The 23,248-nt window shown below is 50.3% G+C and overlaps 1 protein-coding gene across 3 annotated transcripts in view; it reads right to left on the reverse strand.

The window, feature by feature from the left end:
- Nucleotides 1-1,923: 1,923 nt before the first annotated feature.
- Nucleotides 1,924-23,248, reverse strand: part of MAD1L1 (mitotic arrest deficient 1 like 1) — a 448,177-nt gene continuing 426,852 nt past the window's right edge. For all 3 annotated transcript variants that reach the window (XM_049904706.1, XM_049904707.1, XM_049904709.1), the window contains one exon: nt 1,924-2,877. In XM_049904706.1, the coding sequence (XP_049760663.1) occupies nt 2,719-2,877 (159 nt within the window). In that variant the 3' untranslated portion in view covers nt 1,924-2,718. The remainder of the gene's footprint in view (nt 2,878-23,248) is intronic.

Below are 23,248 nucleotides of genomic sequence, written 5' to 3' on the forward strand. Positions count from 1 at the left end.
ACTTCCTGAGGCCTGAGGAGCCTCTTAAAATGCAGATTCTGGTCCAGCAGGTCTGGGGAGGGCCTGGGAATCTGCATTTCTGTCTGCCTAGAACATTGACCATGCTGTTCAAGAATCCATTCAGAGAACTGAGGAGCTAGAGAAAACCCCAGCGATTTACCCATTTATCCAGTGGATATTTCTAGAACACAAACTGAACCTACAAAGTAAATAATTGCTCATTTTAGGGGCTTGCAGCTCCGATGCCAGGCCAATGGGGGATGGGGTTGGCCCTGGGTGGCAGGGAGTCGGGGGAGGAGTGGGGGCAGCCCCGAGGTGGCTGAGGAAGTCGTCTAACACCAAATCCAGTCACAACCCGGCAATTACAGCTCATAAAAAAAAAAAAAAAAACAGCTCATAACTGCGGCACTAATCCCTAAATTTAGTCATTAGTGGCTGAAGGACCATTTAGCATTTGATAGCCAAGGAGCTGGTGTAAGTGGGGTCCCCTGGCCTACCAGGACCGGAACCTTCTGTGGCCTGGCTGATGGGGAGGGGAGAGCCCCTCCACGCTGCATGTGGCCCCCATGCGATTCTATTCCAATTCCCCCTGCAGTCGGCGTGCAGAGGACGGCAAACCTAATGGAGGTTAATCAAATCGCGGGAGTAGGGTGATGCTCTCTGGGGACCTTTGCTCCCCATCCGGCCCAGAGGTGTCAGGGTGGGACAGCACTTTCTGCTCTTCCCTCCCACCTCTCAGGGAAGGAAAGTCTTGGATCCCCATGGAGCCTCCTGTGCTCTCTGCCACCACCCAGCCACTCACCACCTCACTGCTCAGTTTCCCAGATGGCTCAAAGGCCAGGAGTCAGGGCCTGGGGGCCTGCTGACCCTCCCCTTCCTTGCCCTGGCAGGTCTTCAAGGCTGAATCCACCTCCCTTCTGTGGGCGTTAATCACGTGCTCTGGGAGGGGAGCGCGTGCCTGGCGCAGGGGTGCTGACGCCTGGACTCTTTCCCCACGACTGGGCAGGCGGCTGTATGCTGGGCTGTGCATAAGAATGAGGTGACGCTTCCGTTTCCACAACGGGCGACCTGTCCCCTCGCCGCTGCCCTGAGGGCCTGGAGCACCACTCCCAACAGCCGTGGGTCCCTCAGGACCCCAAGGCCTGGTCCATCTCCCTCGGCCCTGCCACAGTGCCCCGGGCTTCCCTGCTGCACCTCTCAGCATGGGCCACCTGCCCAAGAAGGCAGCCCATTCCTGTCCCCCTGATGCTGGCCCTGCAAGGACCCCCACCCAGGCCTCACCCTTGCTCTCAGGTGGCATGCAGAAGGCAGACCCCCAGAGCCCCACTGAGGGGCCAGTTCTGCTTATAAGGGATGGCAGCCTGGAGGTCACTGTGGTTGTGGTCTTCTGGTGGGATTCTGGGGGCACCCCTATCACTCCTCCCCTCCCACCCCTCTCCATGTAAGGCTCTGCCAGCAGCTCTGACTGCCAGCGTCCCTGGGCAGCAGCAGAAGGACAGGGTAGGAGGCTGAGGGTCAAGGAACTGCCTTCCCATCAGAGGCTGGTGGGGCTGTGAGAGTCCAGGGGCCACCTGGCCACAGGGCAGACCTGGCTCTCAGCCCTGGTGGCAGGTGAGTCGGCTGGTCTTACAGTGAGGGAGTGACTGCCTGAGGCCACACACCAGTGGGGGGCGGAGCTGGGCCAGAGTCACAGCCTCTCGACCACACGTGACCACACCCACTGGCTGGAGACAGGACTTCTGGCAGGAAGGCCATGGTGGCAACAGGTGGCATGACCATCCCTCCTCATCGAGCTGCCCACTCAGTGGGGGTGGCGTCTGCCCCCGTTCCCCCGAGTGCTGGCCTGTCCCCGGTGGTGTGGGCATGAGCAGTGGGCAACCTGTGCTTGGGTCTCAGATAAACCACGAAGAGCCAGGCTGAGAGCAGGAGAAAATTTTATTTCCTAAGAAGCAAGGTTCCCCCTGGCTTCCTAGACAACTGGCTCTGTGAAGCGTGGGGGTTGGGGCAGGTGGGATGAGGGCACCTGGGGAGAGGACAGGGCAGTGGGCAGTCCCTCAGTCTGCCCAGGGCCTGACCCCCAGAGCAGCCTGGAGCCCCAACCTCCAGGATGTAGGGGGTGGAAGACCTGGGTGCCCAAGTCAGGCAGTGAGGCCTCCCTGGCAGACCAGGGAGCTCGGGAGCTCTGTGATCTGGAAGAGAGGGGTGGGGGCTGGGCCAGGACATTCCTGAGTAGCTCTGCCCCTGCAGGCAGAGGTGCGCCTCTAGGAGCACAGGTGTGTGTGTGCACCTGCGTAGTGTATGCACGAGTGTGATGTGTGCGAATGTGCATGTCCGCGTGAGTGCGAGTGTGCACGTGAGCATGTGCATGTGAGTGTGGGTATGTGAGTGTGTGTGCATTCACGTGCGCATGCGAGCATGGGTGCGTGAGTGTGTATGCCTGTGAGTGTGGCTGTGTGGCTGGCATGCACAAGTGCTGGCCTCCTGGACAGTGACAAAGTTCTGACCATCAGTCAGGTTACTGCCATCCACCTGCGCAGAGGGAGAAGACCTGGGGCTGAGGGGCCAGGGGCCTGGGTCCCAGGAGCTAGCGGGCAGGGTGGGAGGTGGGCTGGCTGAGTGGGGCTGGAGCGCAGGGACAGGCCAGACAGGCACCTCTGGCTGCCAAGCCCCCTCGCAAAGCTGGGGGCTGAGCAGTCCTGTGGGAGCCCATGGCTGCTGCTAGGCCACGGTCTGGCGGCTGAAGAGGTCGAGGGTGAGGGAGCTGAGGAAGGCTGGGATGCTGTCCTGGCGCAGCAGGTGCAGCTCGATGAGCTCGCCGACTGTGCGGGAGAACTCCGTCTCCAGCAGCTGCATCTTGGCCCCCGAGGGTCCTGTGGCCTGCAGGTGAGGTGGGAGACACAGAAGGAAGGGGGTGAGCACGGCAGTGGCCTGGGCGGGTCTCTCTGCCCCTGCCTACACCAGCCCGTGAGCAACGGGGAGCCAGAGGCCCAGGACCACGAGGGCTGGCCTACAGGAGGGGCTTGGGCAGTACAGAGCCAGGAGCCTCTGGAGCCCCAGTCAGCCAGGGTGGGGTACCCTCATGCAGCCCCACCAAGCCCTGTCTGACCACATCTAGATATTTCCCACCAGGCAGTGCTGTTTCTTGACGGCAATAACTTCACCTGCTTTTCTGGAATTCTAGAGCATGGGACTTGGAGTCTGAAGCCTGGGGCCCAAACTCCAGCTCCTTGCCTCCTCCAGGCTGACCTCAACCCCCTCCCACCCTCACACTTCCACAGTGGCAATGGTGGCGGTGGTGGCAATGGTGGTGAACGTAGTGATGATGGTGGCAATGGTGGTGATGGTGATGATGGTGGCGGTGATGGTATCAGTGATGCTAATGATGGTGATGATGGTAGTGGTGATGGTGATGGTAGCGATGACGGTGGTGACGGCGGTGGTGGTGATGATGGTGATGGTGGTATTGGTGGCTTAGGGCACTGACTGCTGGCACTGCTCTAAGCGCTTTATAGGAATTACCTCATTTGATCTTCCTAACAACACCATGAGGTAGGTTCCATCATTGCCCCATTTTACAGATGGGAGGACTGAGGCACAGAGTGATGAGTTGTCTCTCTTATGTCATACAGTGAAGGGCAATGAGTCAGGACCAGCTGTGTGGTCCTAGAGCTGACCTCGCCCTGACCCTTGTTGGCCTCAATGTCAGAGCCTCTCAGATAAGCCTTGCTCAGCGAGGCAGCTGAAGGGGGAGGGACTGGATAGGGAGGCAGCCATGGAGAGCCAGCCCATGCCAGCAGAAGGTAACAATTCCACTCAATGCATATCCAATCCAGTGTAGCCCCGTCAGCACAGGGGGCAGGGCAGGCCATCCCCTCTCTGGGCCACAGTTGCCGGGCCACTGTATGTGTAGAGCCGCAAGGCTGGAAGGGGATGTGCCCCAGGAGACATGCCCAGTGACCCTTGACAGTCCTAAGGACTGGGGGTGGGGTTCCTGTTTCCCAAGGCAGACACCCCATATCCAGACAGCTCTTACCAGCACACAGCCTCAAATCTGTCCTCTGGTCAGAGGACCAACCACCTGGGGTCTGGGAGGGGCAGAACTAGCTGACGGCCATCCAGGTGCTGGGAGGAGGTGGACACACTTGCCCCCGCCCCTGAATCTTCCTTCCCAACAAGCTCCCTTCCCAAACATGTGTCTGGTGAGGGACTGGTATCCAGAATACATGAAGAACTCTGACAACTCAACAATAAAAAGACAAACAACCCAATTAAAAATGGGCAAGGATCTGAACAGACAGTTCTCGTAGGAAGCTGTACAAATATAAGCACACAAGAAGATGCTCAACATCATTAGACATCAGGGAAATGCAGATGAAAACCTCAATGGGAAACCACTGTACTCACACAGGGATGGCTAGGATCAAAAGACAGAAAACAGCAAGTATTGGCAACGATACGGGGAAACTGGAACCCTCATGCACTGCTGAGGGAATACAAAATGACACTATGGAAAACAGGGTGGCCCTTCCTCAAAAAGCTAAACAGAGTCACCACATGAATGACCCAGCAATTCCACTTCTGGGTATGTGCCCAGAAGAAATGAGAGCAGGAATACAGGCCGACACTTGTACACCAATATTCATCGCAACACTATTCACAATAGCCAAAAAGTGAACGGAGCCCAAGTGTCCATCAACAGATGATGGATTGACACAACGTGGTCCATCCATACACTGGAATGTTATTCAGCCACGAAGAGAAATGAAGTTCTGATACAAGCTATGGCATGGATAAACCTTGACAACACCATGTTGAGTGCAAGAAGCTGGACACAAATGGACAAATATTGTATGATCCCAAATGCACAGAGACAGAGTAGGCCAGTGGTTACCAGGGCCTGGGGATAGGGGGTTCAGGGAAGTGACAGCTAAACGGCACAGGGTTTCCTTTTTGGGGGTGATGAAAATGTTCTAAAATTGACTGTGGTGATGCTGCACAACTCTATACACTGAAAACCACCGACCTGTACACTTTAAAGGGTGACTTGTGTGGTATGTGGACTATACCTCCATAATGCGGTTTGTTTCTCTGGAAGCTCCCTATTCCCAGTGGCCCCCAGGGTGCCCCTAAGAGCCTCTGCGCCTGTGCACGGCTGACCTGTCCTCTCAACCACACCTCATACCTGGAGCCCCCGTTTCTGCAGCCTGACTTCACAGGCTGATAACCTGGGGGACCCTGGGCAGCTGAGCATGCTCCTTCCCTACGGAGCTGGACATGCCTGTACGGGGTGTGCTCTCTTTAAGACTCCCAGGAAAGGGCAGGCTGATCTCAGCAGGACCCAGCTCAGCATGGGGCCGCAATCCCTCCCTCCCTGAGACCCAGACCCGCAGGTGCTGCCTCAGTGGCCCCTTGATGACCTTTAAGCACTGTCCCCTGTGCCCAACCTGTCCTGTGTCTGTCCCTGCCTCGTTTGTTCTGTGTATTCCCCACCCCCGTCCCCCCTCACTCTGCTCCCCGCCCTCTCCTGGGCGGCCCTCCCTGGCCTGCTGCCCGATAATATACTTAGCCTTGTCATAGTTCAACACAAACCATTTTTAAACAAAAATAAGAGAAACCACTCTGACCTTTTACCAAGAAAATCCTTTCATTTCTGCCTCCTGCTCTTGATTCTGAATGTTTTTTCCCCCCTAAATGTCAGAAGGGGCTGATTCTCCGGCAGCTGTCAGGGGAAGAAACGGGAACTTCGGGGGTAGGCACTGGCGGCGGGGGCATAGGGGGAGGGCGGCAGAAACGGAACGACAAGCCCCATGGGCCCCACCTTGTTTGAGTCTGGTCAGGCTGTCAGTGGCATCCACGGGTGCTGGCTCTGTCCAGGGTGGCTGGGGGCCCCCGAGCTGGCCTCTGTAGATCAGGGTCGAAAAGCCCGCAGGCCTTGTATTCTGCCCTCCTAACCTGGGGGTGCCTCTTCAACAACATCACGCTCTACCAGTCTCCCCTGCCCACCCATGTGGGTAGTCCTTGGTTGGCCCCACCTCTCTCTGACAGAAAAACAGCCATTCTCTGAGCCCTGCCCCAAGACCCTGCAGGCTGCGGGGTCTTGACCATTCTTTATTTGGAACAGACCTGGTAGCTGTCACTGCACACTAGGGTCACAGGCAAACCTTAGTGAAGACCAACATCAAGGCCACCTCTAGGCCCATCATCCACCCTCCCAACATCATTCAGGACCTTCTCTGGGCCAATCTTGCATAGTTCTCGGACAACGGGTGAGATAAAGGTCAGCTCTGCCAGCCAAGGTTGAAGTGGACACGCTGCTCCACAACTGGGCCACGGTGGTGACCAGAGTGCTTACAGGGAGCAGGATGTAGGGGGCAGGAAGCAAGAGTGATCGGGATTCTTTCTGATCTCAAACACCCAAAACAAAGCAAATCCAAGTGTTTGCAAAATGCCAGCATCAGATTATGAGCCGAACCTGCCCTGCAGGCAGTCCTAGGTGGGCAGGGGGCAGGACCCCAACAGCTGTCCCGAGGCTCCCAGCTTCCCTCAGCCTAGGCCCTGGCCCTGCTTGACTCCACCTCCCTGGTGTCCAGGCTCCTTGGCCCAGAGCTCCTGCTTGGACATGGTTCCCGCTGATTAGAAGGGGTCCATTTCCCTCTCAGAGCCCGCTGCAGCCCAGTGTTATCAGAACGTGTCGAGTGAATTACGCTGAGCGATCAATCTTGTCGCCGTACTCCGCCATGCTCAAATATCACCCGGTCCCCAGGTACCTTGTAAATCACTATAATTAGGGGCTGTTCACTTAAAATTAGAGCACAATTTTTTAAAAAGCAAATTGCCCAGGAAGATGTGTTGGTTGGTTGGGAGTATTTATGGGCTGATGCAGTCTGTATCTCTGGTTGAAGTTCCCCTCTGTGTGTGGAGGTGACGGGTGCCCTCATGAAGACACTGTGCTGCCCATCTGCGGGCAGATACCAGGCTCTGCGCCTCCGACCTGGCTGGGCCTCCTTCTACTTGGGATGGAGAGTGCCGGCCTGGCTCCAAGGCCTTTAGCCCAGGCCTGGAAGCCGGTGGTCCAGGTGGCAGCAGAGGAGACTAGCTGAGTCAAGGGGAGGTGCGGGGGCGGGGAGGCGGGGTGGGCATCACCGGCAGCGGAACCTCTGATGTCAGGGTCCCAGCACTGCTGCTGTGGTCACTCTAACACGAGGTTTACGTGCATCCTGTAACATGCTCATGCATGTGGGGTACCAATGGGATTTTGTGAATGTTGGCCTCATCCCTGCCCAGCCTTGCGGGGCCCTAGCCCGAGGACAGCACCCAGGACAGGTACTCCTGCTGCTTCCTGACAGGGGAGCAACCTGGGCTTAAGAAGGCACCCAGTCACTCCCTCCTGGGTAGCCCCTATTTCCAGGTGGGGTGTGGCTCACGGGCAGGTGCAAGGTGTGCAGGGCTCCCGTGAGAGCAGGACCCTTCCTGCTGAGGGCACTGAAGAAAACACCAGGAAGCCACGTGACGGAGGAGGGGTCGAGATTAAAGCTGCCACAAAGTGAGGGACCTCAAGTCCTGATTCCAATGAGCAGAATTTAAATAATACAATCAAATCGTAAGGCATCCAGGAAATGTGAACACTATTTTAAGATAAACCAAAAACCCACCACCTGAGTTGATTCCAACTCATAGCAACCCTATAGGACAGAGTAGAACTGCTCCATAGGGTTTCCAAGGATGTAATCTTTACAGAAACAGACTGCCACATCTTTCTCCTGCAGAGCAGCTGGTAGGTTCAAATGGCTGACCTTTTGGTTAGCAGCCGAGCACTTAACCACTGCACTACCAGGATAGTGGGGAGTTATTTTAATATTGTTTATATGTAATGGTGGCACTGTGGTTGTTATGGATTAAACTGTGTCCTCAAAATATGTGTTGTTGGTCCAAGGGACTAACGGACCACAACTACCACAGCCTCCACCAGACTGGGTCCAGTACAACTAGATCATGCCCAACTACCACCACTAACTGCTCTGATAGGGATTACAATAGATGGTCCCAGGCAGAACTGGAGAAAAAAATGTAGAACAAATTTCTAACTCAAAAAGAAAGACCAGGCTTGCTGGCCTGACAGAGACTGGAGAAATCCTGAGAGTATGGCCCCTGGATACCCTTTCAGCTCAGTAACAGGGTTACTCCTGAGGTCTACCCTTCAGCCAGAGATTGAACAGGCCCATGGAACAAGGCAAGACTAAAGGGGCACACCAGGGAGGGAACAGGAAAGCTGGTAATGGAAATCCTAGTGTTGAGAAGGGAGAGTGTTGACATGTCATAGGGTTGTCAACCAATGTCATACAACAATGTGCGTACTGTTCGATGAGAAACTGGTTTGTTCTGTAAACCTTCATCTAAAGTTCAATTAAAAAAAAAAGTGTTGTAAATCCTAACCCCATGCCTGTGGATGTGACCCCAATTGGGAACAGTTCTGTTATGTTAATGAGGCCATATGAGCATGGGGTGTGTCTTAAGCCAATCACTTTCGAGATACAAAAGGGGCAGATTAGGTACAGAAGAAAGCAGACATGGGGGATGATCAACACTATCTGAAGATAATGAAGGTAGACAAGGACCTACAAAGATGGCCTGCTAGAAAAGCTGAGGCAAGGACTTCCTCCAAAGCTGACAGACAGACAGCCTTCCCCTAGAGCTGGCACCCTGAATTTGGACTTCTAGCCTCCTAAACTGTGAGAAAATAAATTTATTTCTTGTGTTATTTCTACCATAGCAGCATTAAGACAGTGTTTATGTTTTTTTAAAAAGTCACTCATGGCGCAACAGTTAAGTATGCACCTGCTAACCAAAAGGTCTGTATTTCAAACCACCAGCGCTCCACAGGAGAAAGATGTAGCAGTCTGCTCTCATAAAGATTACAGCCTAGAAAACCCTATGGGACAGTTCTACTCTGTCACATGGGGTCACTATGAGCTGGAATTGACTCAACAGCACTCAATAACAACATCACATCTTGAAGAAGTGGCTGATTCGAGGGCTGAAGCAGGGACTACAAGATGAGGCTGCAGTATCTTCTGGAGCTATAAAGTGAGGCCGTGCTCCAAAAATGACAAGGTCGTGTCAAAAGGTCACAGAAATCAGAACTCAACAACATACTTCTAAACAAGCCATGGGTTGAAGAGAAGGAATTCTCAAAGGGGGGAAAGATACATAGAAACTGAATGAAAAATCATAATAAAATATATCACAAATTGTGGGATGCACCCAAAGCATTGCTGAGAGGGAAATTTATAGCACTAAATGCTTACATTAACCCACTGTTGTCGAGTCTTTACAGGAGCAGATCACCAGATGTTTTCTCCCATGGAGCATGGCTAGAGGTAACAGGGCTCCTTATGAACTTATCTGCTAACTGAAAGGTTGGCAGTTTGAACTCACCAGCTGCTCTGTGGGAGAAAGATGTGGCAGTCTGCTTCGGTAAAGATTACAGCCTTCTAAACCCTATGAGGCAGTTCCACTCCATCCTATAGGGCCACTGTGAATTGGGATCGACTCGACAGCAATGGGAAATGTTTACTGAAAAAGAGGAAAGGTCTCAAACCAATCACCTAAGTTCCTACTTCAAGAAGCTAAAAAAAGAACAAGATAAATCCGAAGCAGGCAGAAGGAAGGAAATAATAATAAGAACGAGAGCAAACAAATTGAAAACAGGACAACCATAGATTAGATTATTAAAACAAAAAGCTAGTCCTCTGAAAAATATCAAAATAATCAATAAACCTCTAAAAAAAACTAACAGATAAAAAGAGAGAAAACAGAAAATACTAATATCAGAAATGAAACTGGGAATATTACAACAGATTCTGCAGCTATTAAAATGATAATAAAAAAATACCACCAAAACCTTTATGCTTGTAAATTTGACAATTTAGAAGAACTAGATCAATTCTTTGAAAATCACAAACTATCAAAACTTAGTCAAGATGAAACAGATAACCTGAATAGTCCTATAACCATTAAAGAGATTGAATTTTTACTTAAAAAGCCCCTCAAAAAGAAATCTCCAGTCCCAGATAGATTCACTGGAGAATTTTATCAAACATTTAGACAAGAATTAACACCAAATTTACACAATCTCTTCCAGAAAATAGAGGGAACACTTCCCCACACAGTATTATCCTGGTACCGAAAGCAGACAAAGATAGCATGAAAAAAATTATGATCAATCTCTCTCATGAACTTAGACTAAAAAAAAAAAAAACCTCAACAAATATCAACTAGTTGAATCCAGAGATACATTAAAAGAATAATACGTTACAAGCAAGTGGAATTTCTTCTGGATATGGAAGGCTGGTTAAATATTAAAAAATCAATCAGTGAGTAATCGACCATATCCAGAGCCTAAAGAAGAAAGATCACATGATTCTATCAATAAATACAGAAAAAGTATTGACAAAATTCAACATCTACTCATGATTAAAAACAAAACAAAACAAAAAAAAACTCAGCAAACTGGGAATACAGGGAAACTCCCTCAACTTGATAAAAAGCATCTATAAATAACTTCAGGTACCATCATTCTTTATGGTAAAAGACTCTCCTTCTGAGATCAGAAATAATTTGAAAATGTTTGCCCTCACAACTCTTATTCAACACAGTGTGGGGAGTCCGAGCCAGGGCATTAAGGCAAGAAAAAGAAATCAAAGGCATACAAATTGAAAAGAAAGAAATAAATCGTTTCTATTTGCAGATGAAGGAGCCCTGGTGGCTCAATGGTTAAGTGCTCAGCTGGCTGTTAACTGAAAGGTTGGCAGTTGGAACCCACCCAATGGCTCCGTGGGAGAAAGACGTGGTGCTCTGCTTCTATATAAAGATTACAGCCTAGGAAACCCTATGGGGCAGTTCTACTCCGTCTGACAGGGTCGCTATGAGTTGTAATTGACTCAACAGCACATCACAACAGTATCTGCAGATGACACAATTGTCTATGTAGAAAACCCCAAGGAATCTACAAAAAAACAAAACAAAAACAACAACAAACCTAGAACTAATAAGTGAGTTCAGTAAGGCTGCAGGAAATAAGATAAACATGCCAAAACAAACAAACAAAAAAAAAAACCAATCATATTTCTACAAAGTAACAGCAAGCAAAAGCAAAACAAAAGACAGTATCATTTACAATTGCTCCAAAAAAAATTTTAAATTATTAAGTACAAACCTAACAAAACTTGTGCAGGATCTGCATGCTGAAAATTACAAAATGTTGGTGAAAGAAATAAAAAGAATATTTTAGATCAGAAGATCCAACAGAGTAATGATGTCAATTTTCCCCAAACTGATCTGTAGGTTTAACACAATTCTTATCAAGATCTCAGCAAGATTTTTTTGTAGACATACCCAACAAACTTATTCTAAAATTTATATGGAAAAGGAATGGTCCTACAATAGCCAAAATCATTTTGAAAAAGAAGAAAGTAGGGGGAGTCACTCTTCCCAACATTAAGGGTTACCATACAGTACAGGAGAGGTACTACGTAGCTACTATGAAGTATACAGTGTGGTACCGGTGGAGTGATGTTACTACATCACTACGTAGAGTACTACATATAGCTACCATGAAGTATGGATCATGTGGTACTGGCCGAGGGATAAACAATGGAACAGAACAGAGAACCTAGAAAGAGATACACACAAACCAAAAACCAAACCCAGCACCGTTGAGTTGATTCCAACTCACAGCGACCCTATAGGACAGAGTAGAGCTGCCCCACAGAGTTTTCAAGGAGGGCCTGGTGGATTTGAACTGCCAACCCTTTGGTTAGCAGCCGTAGCACTTAACCACTACGCCACCAGGGTTTCCGAGACACACACAGATGTGCCCAATTAGTTTTTGACAAAAGTGCAAAATAATTCAATGGAGGAAGGATAGCCTTTTCCACAAACACACTACAGCAATTGGATAGTCAGCTTAAAAAAATAAATAAGAAAAGGAATTCTGACCCAAACCTCATACATTATACAAAATTTAACTCAAAATGGATCATAGACTTAAATGTAAAACATGAAACTATAAAGCTTGAAACAGAAAAAGACACAGAAGAAAATCTCTGGGGCCTAGAACTAGGCAAAGCGTTCTTAGACTTGACACCAAAAGCATGATCCACAAAGGAAAAAAAGAATTGATAAACTGGACCTCATCAAAACTAAAAACTCTTGCTCTGAAAACGATCCTATTAAGAGTATCAAAAGACAAATTACACACTGGGAGAAAATGTTTGCAAATCACATATTGGACAGAGAACTAGCATCTAGAATACATAAAGAGTCCTCAAAACTCAACACTATAAAAACAAACAATCCGATAAGAAAATAGACAAAAGACACATATGGTCATTTCAACACAGAGGACAGGCGATAATAAACAAGCCCATAAAAAGATGTTCCCATCATTCGCCATCAGGGAAATGCAAATTGAAATTACAATGAGATATAACTATACACCTACGAGAATGGCTAAAATAAAAAATGGTGACAACATCCAGTGCTGGCGAGGATGCAGAGAAACTGGGTCACTCAGACACTGCTGGTAGAAATGTAAAATGAAGCAGCCATTCTGGAAAATGGTTTGGCGGTTTCTTTTAAAACTGAAAATGAACATACCATATGACCCAGCAATCGCACTCTTGGGCATTTATCCTGGAGAACAATAATTTACTTTTACAAAGAAACTTGTACGAGAATGTTCATTTGAGGCTTCATTCATAACAGTTCCAAACTAGAAACCATGTCAATGGGTGACTGATGAAACAAATTGGTACCGCCATAACATGGAACACTACTCAGCGATAAAAAAGAACACATTATTGACATATGCAACAACTTGCATGAACTTCACTGAAATTATGTTGGGTGAGAAAAGCCAAACTCAAAAGGATACCTACTGTATGGTTCCATTTATAAACATTCATGAATAACAAAATTATAGAGATGAAGAACAGATTAGCGGTTACCAGGAGTTAGGGATGGGGGGGGGGAGACGTGTGTGTGGCTATAAAGGAGCACCATGAAGGAGCCTTGTGGTGATGGTGCAGTTTTGTATGTTGACTGTGATGGTGGTTACATAAATCCACACATATAATAAAATCACAGAGCTACACACACACACACACACACACACACACACAGAGAGAATACACACACACACACAGAATGCCTATATAATTGGTGAACTCTGGATAATCGCTACAGTCTGTACCACTGTTGATTTCCTGGTTTTGATATTGTTGTAGTATATTTTGCAAGGTATTATCTATGGGGGAAACCGGGTGAAGGGTACACAGGACTTCTCTGTAATTTCTTTGCCACTTCCTGTGAATCTATATTTATTTCAAAATAAAAAATATTAAAGAAGGACATGAGAGTCAACTTGAAGGAACTCCCAATGGCCAAAGTCATTTGGGCAGCAATAGAGTAGTGGATTATAACCCCTAGAATAAAACACACACTCATGAGTTTACATAAATAAAAACCAAAAAACTCAAGCTGGTTGCTGTAGAGGTCATCCTGACTCATGGTGATCCCGTGTGTGCACAGTAGAACTGTGCTTCACTTAAATGACTGGGTCAATACTAAACTGGGGAGAAGAGGCAGCTCTTCCTTACAGTAGAATTCTAATTAATACACGTAGAAGTAACGGAAGCCGAAATCACCATTAGGCCAACACAACAGTTTGCAGGCACGATCCACCAATGAGTGCTAAAATGAGTGAACAAAAGTATGATGAGAAGCATGTTATCTGCACGTTCTCAACATGTCTGGCCGCATAATGCTTACTAATTATAAAGGGAAAAATAGCAACTTTACAGTGGAGAAACCTGGAAGAAACCATCTTAACCAAGTGATCCAGGTCAACATCTTCAGTAATAAGGCATATTGACATCACATACCCTGGTATGGTGCCTGGAGAAGGACACAGCATCACCTCTGTGGTTTTCCTCCCAGAAATGCAGAACCTTACACTAATCATGAGAAAACACCAGCCACACCCAAACTGAGGGACGCTGTATAAAATAACTGACCAGTACTCTCCAGTGTCAAGGTGATGAAACGTAAAGACAGACAAAAGGAAGGTCACAGACTGAAGGAGACTAAGGAGACACCAAGAGTCCCTTGGTGGCACAAACGGTTAAGTGCACGGCTACTAGCTGAAAGGTTGGTGGTTCGAATCCACGCAGAGGCACTTTGGAAGAAAGCCCTGGAGATCTATCGAAAGGTCACAGCCATTGAAAACCCTACGGAGTTCAGTTCTACTCTGACACACATGGGATCACCGTGAGTCGGGGTTGAATCAATGGCAACTGGAAGGAGACACAACTAAATGCAATATGGGGTCCTGAATTGAACCTTGGACCAGAAGACCTTGGACCAGGTGAGACAAACGACAAAATTCCAACATGAGAGGACACTGGGCCTCTGAAAATCTGAATTATTTATAAATAACCCAGAGTGGGGGGGGCAGGAGAGGGAGAGATGAATCAAGATTGCCCAGATGCAGATAATGATGAAAGCTGGTGAAGGGGGGTTCATTATACTATTTTCTCTGCCTTTTGCATTTGAAATGCTCTGTAATAAAATGTTTAAAACAATGGGTCGTGACTCCCTGGAAGGATTCATAAGAAACTGATTACCCTTTTGTAGAGTGTGATATAGATATATATATATTTTTACCATGTACATGGTATTATATTTAGAAAATAATTTAATTTTAAAAAGTGGACTGTGAAGGATGCATGGGATTTTAATAGCTCTAGAGGTAGGAAATGTCACGCTGTGCTTGGGCGATTACATTAAGACAAGTTTGACTGAAGGTAGGACACAAGGTGGGATATGAGGAGAGGAAGGGAGTCCAGCCTCCCTTCTGTATTTGTCTCCCCTTTTTCATCAACTCTCCCTTTGTCTTTCCAACTGTTTTTCTACTTTCTGTTCAACCTTTCTCCATCTATCTTTCCCTCTCCTATCCATCTATCCATCCATCTGTCCGTCCGTCCATCCATTCACCCAATCCCATCCACCTTTATCACATCCACCCATTGAATCCTGTTCAAGGAACTGCAGGGGTCCAAAGGAGGGAGAAGTCTAGCACAAGTGGATGGATGGAGGGAAGGGGGCAATGGTGGAGAGGTAATATTAACCTGAGTTTGGAAAGATATGTAGGCATTCACCAGAGGAAGCAGCACCCAGCACACAGCTACTGTTGAATGAGCAAAAGCCTGGAGCAGAGGCCTGTGGGCTACTGGGTCAGGCCTGATCAAGAGCCCCCTTCCCAGATGCGTTTCCCCATGACGGCTTGAAGGAGGCTTTGCAGCCATGTGGAGTGAAACCTCTTGATTTCACCAGAGTTACCATGGGTAGAACATCTCCCTGGTGGCCTCATGCTCCTGGGCCCTCTGCTGTCCTGACTGCATAGCTGAGCAAAATCGCCCCTGGAGAGTGTAGGTCCCACCTGGGCACGGGCGAATGTTCCCAGGCAGAAACAGGGCTTTGGCACAGGTGGGGAGAAGCAGAGCCAAGGTCCTGCCCCCCATCACACCCCCAGCTAAGGGGAGCAGGTCTGAGCCATGGAGGCCTGAACAGGGACCATCCACAAAGTTAGCTTCGTTTTCCAAACATGTCTTCCTGCTCTGCCAGCTCATAGCGTCAGAAGCTGGCTCCGGCTGGCCAACCTGCCACTACCCGGGGGACTGTGGCCAGGGTGGTGGGCCATCCACAGAGGGCTCCCCCATCCCTCCCTGCCTGAGAGGCCTTGCCTAGTAAGTACTGAATCTTGCTGAACTATCATTATTGTTTTTGATTCTTGGCACCAAGTTCCCTAGACTCTGCCGTCTCCTTTGCTCTGGAGCTCCCTTCCCCCCACTGCATAGGAAACTGCCCTTCGTCCCTCTTGGCTCACCCTCCATCACCTCCTGGAGGGTCCCCGTCCCCTCCCTCCCAGGTAAAAGGCCTCTGCTGCTGGCATTCACAGGCCTGGACACTCAGCCACCCTCGGCCCCTTCTTTCTCTCACACCACTTCTACCACGCCCCATGGTGTAGCACTTGCCCCTCCAAGGCTCTGCCCTCTCTGTCACAGTTCACCCCGACCTGAGCATAGCTTAAAACCCACGGTCGCAGCCCCGAACGAGGCCACTGTCCTCCCAGTGCGAGTGCTGCAGAGACAATACAAGAGAAGAGGGGTGGTTTGGACCTCAGAACATTGGCCAGTATCTGGAGACATTTTCTGTTGTCGCAGTTGGTGGCGGGGGCGGGGGGGGGGGTGCTACTGGGATCCAGTGAGTGGAGGCCGGGGATGCTTTTCAACACTCTACAGTGCACAGGATGCCCCCACTGCAGAGAATGATCCAGGCCCTGTGTCAGTAGAGTCAAAGTGGAAAGCCCTGGGCCAGCGCAGGACCCTGCCCTGGTCCCTGCCTCCGCCCTTGGCCGTGGTCTATGTCTGATGGACAGTACCTACCTGCTTGCCTGTGGTTTGAATCCCATGAATGGTACCTCCCCCCTTGCCTGTGTCTATTATCTGATGGATGGCAGATTGTGAGCTTCTTGCCTTAAACCCTCTAGTGGGTCTCATCTCACTGGGGTAAAAGCTTCCCCTCCCAGACCGACCTCCTCCTCCTCTTCCATGGTCTGGCTGTTCTGCCCCCCTAGGCTCCTCCCTTACTTCCTCCACCCGCACTTAGCTTTGACACCCCTACTCCACAGCCTTCCGTTCCTGGAGCCTGTTTCCCCAGAGCCCAGAACAACTTGAGAATAGTAGGCCCACAAGAATTTACAGCACGGACCCCAGTCCCATCCCAGCTCTTGGCATGGCTGCCATCTTTGCAGCTTTGGGTGGTGATTATTCAGGTCTTTCTGCTCTCCCCCATCGCACATTGGCTCCCTGGGGCAGGGCTCTGGACTCGGCTCTTCTGGGTCCGAGGACAGAAGTGGGCAGTGGGTTGGGGGATCCTGGGTAGGTCGTGGGAGGTGCTGAGGCAGTAGCATGCAAAGCTCTAGCCACAGAATCGGGGTAGACCCTTGGGTCCCCCACACCGGGCCCTCCCTGTATCCTCAGACACAAGAGGGCTTCTGGCTGGCCTCTCCCTTGCTCTCCTGAGTAATGTCGGTGGCTGTTTGAAAATTTCATATCCGATCTGTGGGCAACATGCAGCCAATGGGGACATGGCTCCAGGAGCTTGCTTCCTCCAAACCCCAGTCCCACCCTGCCACCCTACCCCACTTGGCATCCACAGACCTCTCCTCTGAGTGCCTGGAAAGGAGGCAGACCTCGGGGAAGCCCACTCTAGGGATAGAAGTTCCTTTCCAGCTCAGGAAGACCCTTGGAGCTGGTGACAGTGGCTCTGTGGGGACAGTGTGGTCAGTCACTTGCTCAGCAGCATGACCTGAGCCCTACTATGTGCTAGGTACTCACTGCCCACTTGGCTCCTGCCTGCAGCTGCCCTCAGACTCAGCCTCTGCCGGCCCATCCCCTCCAGTTGCTCCGCCCTCGGCTGGACAGCTATCCCAAGGCTGGGGCTCTAGAGTTCCTCAGCCAGAGCTCCCCATCCCAGCTTGGCCACCTAGAGGCTGTGTGGCCCTGGGCGCACTGACGAACTTCTTTGAGTCTTGTCTGTAGTCCAGGGTGGTTGAGGAGACCTAAGGTGGGTATGTAAAGGCACCTGGCTCAGGGGGCATGCCGAGTAACGGTAATCATCAACACCAACCAGCTGCTGTTGAGTCAACTCTGACGCATAGCGACCCCATGTGTGTCACAGTAGAACTCTGCTCCACAGGGTTTTCAGTGGCTGATTTTTCAGAAGTAGATCGTCAGGCCTCTGGGTGGACTCGAACCATCAACCTTTGGTTAGCAGCCGAGTGTGTCAACCATTTGCACCTCCAGGGACTCCCTGGTAATAATCACCCAGTTGCCATCAAGCTGACTCTGACTCATGGCAAACCCATGCATGTCAGACCAGAATTGTGCTCCAAGTGATAATTAGTGTTGAGGAAATCTCTGAGCCAACTTCAGCCCGGACTAAAAGGGATGGCTCCCCAGCCTGAGAGCCCCACCCCAAGTCCCCATTCCGAGGCCCCTGCCCGCCAGCCAGCTTCTCCTGTGAAGGAAGCTGCCTCAGCCTGTGCCCACTGAGGGGTCAGGTCTTCTACCAGATCCCACCCCTGACATGCCTCCCCAGTCACGGTGGGAGCAAAGGCAGGTTTCTTCTCCCAAAGGTCATGGCTGTGGTGGCCATCTGCCCCTCTGCTGGGGGCCACCCACTTGTACCTGTCAGAACCTGGGCTGTGTGTAGACACTCAGTCTCAAAGCTGAGAGAAAGGAGATTGTCTGCCCTGATTAGGCTCTAAGAAAATCAGAGCGTTTCCATCTTCAAAGGAAGATACGGGTTCTCGGGCTGGGAATCTGACACCTTCTGAGCCCTTTCATGTGTTTATAGCTCATCCAAGTAGGGTGTGAGCCTTGAAATTTCGTGCTGGGAAAAAAGCCCTACACGGTTACTACATGTTGTGTACACACATGCACACACATGTAGGCATACATGCACACAGGCGTGCATACACACACAGTGAATGCACACACACACAGTGCATGTGCCCACATGCACAATGCATGCACACGTGTGCACAATACACGCACACACACACCCCCTTACATACAGAGGGAAAAAGGCCCTCAGAGAATCCATGGAGAGGGTGACAGTGGCTGGCTCAGAGTGCTAAGGTGAAAAGTCATCATCACTGCCTTCCGTCTTCTCCAGACTCTACCCTGACTGTGTGTTACATTTGTAATCAGAACAATGATGTCTAAATTCCATCTGAAGGAGGTGACAAACTTTGCGGACAGGAGCATGTGAACCTTCCCTGCCATGGACACGTGCCAACGTCGGTCTCCACCAGCTGGCTGGGGCCCGGGGGGTGGAAGGACTCAACATGGGGGGCTCTGGGTGTGGTGAGTGCACCTTGGTACCCAGGGCTGAGACTTGGAGGTGTCCTGTCATAGGGCCCTGCTGCTACCTGTCAGGCCAGTGAGTGAAGCACTGTAGTGTGAGCTGCACCTGGGTGAGACCACACCTGGGCAGGACCATACCTGGGCAGGGCCATACCCGGCTCCAGGAGTTGTGTCCTCTCAGGACCCCTGGAACCTACTGGCTACCCACCTGCGGATACACCTGTGGGGATGCTGGGCCAGCGGCACCCTCCTGTCTGCCTCCCAGGTGTCCTGAGCCTTAGGGGATCCCTGTGCTGTGGTAGCCAGTGGTGTACAGAGCTGGCTGCCAGTCCCTGAGTCAGCCAGGCCAGCTGGTGAAGTGAGGTCCTAGCTGGGGGCGGAGTGAATGCAGCTCTGAGCACGTCTGCCCTGGGCAAGTGCCCTCGGGGTGTCGGTGACACCATCCACATGCCTCACTGCACTTGCATCCAGGACATGGCAGGTAGGAGCTGCAGATGGTCACTGAGGGCTGGAGGGGACACAGCTGGTGTGACTGCACAGTCAGCATGACCAAGATGCCACAAGGCAGGGAGACACATGGTCTCATGCCCCTGGCGTGAGTCAGAGCCCCAAGTGGGCTTCCAGTTCGCTGAACCAGGCTCCATCCACATCACCTCCACCTGGTGGCTCCTGTGGGGCTGCCCTGGGCTGGGGGCCAGCCCTGGCCTTAGCTTGGCTGTTTTCTGGCATCATGACCCACCTGGCGATAACCCTGACCCTGTGAGGGGTCACCGCTGGCTCAGGCGAGCCGGTGGCCAAGGCTGTGATGTGCCTGCATGAGCTGCCTGCACCACTACGCTCTATGCCACCAGCTGATCCAGATGTCCTGAGGACACCTTCTAGCTCCACAGCCCCAATGCTCCCCTCTCACATCTGGATCTGAGCTCTGCAGAGGTGTTCCCAAGTGCTGTGCGACCTGGGGGCTCTGGAGTGGTAAGTGTGGGCAGCAGAGGCCACATGGTGTCCCAAAGCCACTGCCAGGTCCTCTTGGCTCAGAGGAGGGGAGACAGGTGAACCACCTTTCCCTGGTTCCACATCTGCCTCCCCTTGCATTTAGAATCCCATCTCAACCCCAACCTGCCGCCCAGGCTCCCCTGCCTAGCCTGCTCAGCTCCTCCTGCCGTGTCCAGAGCTGGGCATCCCCTCTCCTCGGCAGTCTTCCTCATCCCTCCAGGCCTGAGTCGAGCTTTCCGGGTCCCTCTACTTGCTGGTGCGCTCCTGAGTTTATAACTGTCAGCTCCGGCAGCCCCCTCCCCATCCCACTGTGTATCCCTCAGTGTGAGGTCACTCTTTCCTGAGTCCTGGTGGTCAATGCTGGCCTGACCCAAAGAGGCCTCGGCCAACGTGTGCTCCACAGACGAGTGAGCCAAGAAGGAACATGGCAACAACTGGGTCGGGGCAACTTGGATAGAATGCTGAGAACGAATGTCCCGGCATGAAATTCCAGAGAATGGATGCTGGCAAAAAAGCATGTCCAGCGTAGGGGAAAATAGCTCACTCAATTATCCCCGCTTAATTGTGCCGAGAAAAAGCATCTCAATACTGCGTGCTCTAGTTACACCAGCATTATAGGAGCTTATCGTCCCTGGCTAGGGGTGATCTTTTCCCTCAAGAGTGACGAGTGGGGAGGGCCAGGCCAGGCACCCCCAGTAGCCACAGATAGACTCCAAACCCACAATTATTATTATTATTATTCTATTTATACAGTGCTCCATCTTCCATGCAGGCGCTCCATTTTAGACGCACAAGCAGCTGTTCCTGTGGCCTTGGAGGGAGGAGTGATGGGGGAGCAGGAGGGTGGGTGAGAAATGAGGACAGAACTCACGATGGTGTCCGGTTGAGACTGAGTGGACATGTCCAGGGAGGAGTTGCACCCCTTGCAGATGGGGACCTGGAGGCCCAGCCTCAGCCACTGAGATCAGGCAGGGCTAGACCAGCATCTCAATTCCTGGCCTAGGTCTCCTTCCAGGCCCTGGGAAGGGGGGTAGGGAGGACCAGAGACAAGGAGGGGGCCATTGGGACTGAAGGCTTGATGAAGAAGGTGACAGGAGACAGGAAGAAAGGGGTGAGACCTTGGCACAGAGGGCAGGGATGAGATGGGGGGGCTTTCAGGAGAGGGAATGGCCTGTGGGGTGGGTGCATAGGAGTACAGGGAAGGCTTAAGGGGGTGAGCTGGATGGAGGGAGTGAGGCAGGGAGGATGGAAGAGGGACAGGAAGGAGCTAGAATATGGAGGGTGCCTAGGAGGAGGGGGCAGAGAGGCGTAGAGTAAAAGGACCACAGAGGAGACCCTGGAGAGCCAGCTTCTCCTTGGGATCCTGGGACCAACTTTCTGGGGGAGCCTGGGCAACTTGCTCCTCTGTGAAAGCCTCAGTTATTTCATCTGTAAAATGGGTTAGACATGGTTACTCCTTCCAGCTCTAAGCTCAACAGAGAGGAGAAGAAGAGAAAACTCCATAAGCCTTAGCCTTTTCAACTCCCTGTCAAGAAGACATACCCTCTCAGAATGCCTTCCAGAAGCGTTTGCTAGCATTCAGGGCAATGGAATTATTTGACTTTGCTGTGGATGGTGCAGGGGAAGTGCGATGACTGAGAGTCAGAAAACCTAGGTTCAAACCCCATTGTCTCTCTAATTTGCTGTGTGACTGTGGGCACATCACTTGACATTTCTGAGCTACAGCTTCCTCAATTTAAGATGGAGACTAAAACACCCATTTTCCTACCTCAGAGAGTTGTTGGTAGACTCAGCGAGATTAAAAAAACCCCATTGTGATGAAGTTGATTCTGACTCATGGTGACTCCATGTGTTACAAAGTAGAACTGCCCCATAGAGTTTTCTTGGCTATAATCTTAATGGAAGCAGACTGCCAGGCCTTTCTTCCACAGTGCTGCTGGGTGAGTTTGAGCCACCAACCTTATGGTTAGTGTTGCTGTTGTTAGGCGCCGTCGAGTCAGTTCCGACTCATAGCGACCCTATGCACAACAGAATGAAACACTGCCTGCTCCTGTGCCATTCTTACAATCGTTGTTATGCTTGAGCTCGTTGTTGCAGCCACTGTGTCAAACCACCTCGTTGAGGGTCTTCCTCTTTTCCGCTGACCCTGTACTCTGCCAAGCATGATGTCCTTCTCCAGGGACTGATCTCTCCTGACAACATGTCCAAAGTATGTACGACGCAGTTTCGCCATCCTTGCCTCTAAGGAGCATTCTGGCCGCACTTCCTCTAAGACAGATTTGTTCGTTCTTTTGGCAGTCCATGGTATATTCAATATTCTTTGCCAACACCACAATTCAAAGACGTCAACTCTTCTTCAGTCTTCCTTATTCATTGTCCAGCTTTCACATGCATGTGATGTGATTGAAAATACCATGGCTTGGGTCAGGCGCACCTTAGTCTTCAGGGCGACATCTTTGCTCTTCAACACTTTGAAGAGGTCCCTTGCAGCAGATTTGCCCAATGCAACGCGTCTTTTGATTTCTTGACTGCTGCTTCCACGGCTGTTGATTGTGGATCCAAGTAAAATGAAATCCTTGACAACTTCAATCTTTTCTCCGTTTATCATGATGTTGCTCACTGGTCCAGTTGTGAGGATTTTTGGTTAGCAGTCGAATGCAAACTGTTCACACCACCTGGGGACCTTTGGGTGATGTAACCTATGTCAAGGTGCTTGGCAGGCTTCTAGCCAAGATGTCTATAAAAACCTTAACTACATCCCTCAACAAAGCTCAAGATTTATAGGAATGCAAAAACATCCAGCACCCAACAAATTAAAATTCACAATATCTGGCATCAATCAAAAATTACTAGGCATGCAAAGAATCAGGAAAATATGATCCATAATAAAGAGAAAATCAATCAATTAAAACCAGCTAAGAACTGACACTAATGTTAGAATTAGCAGACAATATTAAATTCGTTCTTATAACTTTATCCCATAGGTTCAAAAAGTTAAGTAGAGATATAAAAGGTACTATCCCCTCCAAAAAAAAAAAAAAGAGAAGAGCTAAATTGACCTTTGAGAGATGAGGACTACAATGTACGAGATGAAAAGTACACTGGATGGGATTAATGGCTGATTAGACATTATGGGAAAAAAAGATTAGTGAACTTTAAGGCATATCAATAGAAACCACCCAAAATGAAACATGCAGAGCAAAAAAAAAGTGAATCAGAGAGCTGAGGGACTACTTCAAGTGGCCTGCTATACATGTAATTGG

This window comes from Elephas maximus, chromosome 12, assembly GCF_024166365.1.
Source record: "Elephas maximus indicus isolate mEleMax1 chromosome 12, mEleMax1 primary haplotype, whole genome shotgun sequence".
NCBI lineage: Eukaryota > Metazoa > Chordata > Mammalia > Proboscidea > Elephantidae > Elephas > Elephas maximus.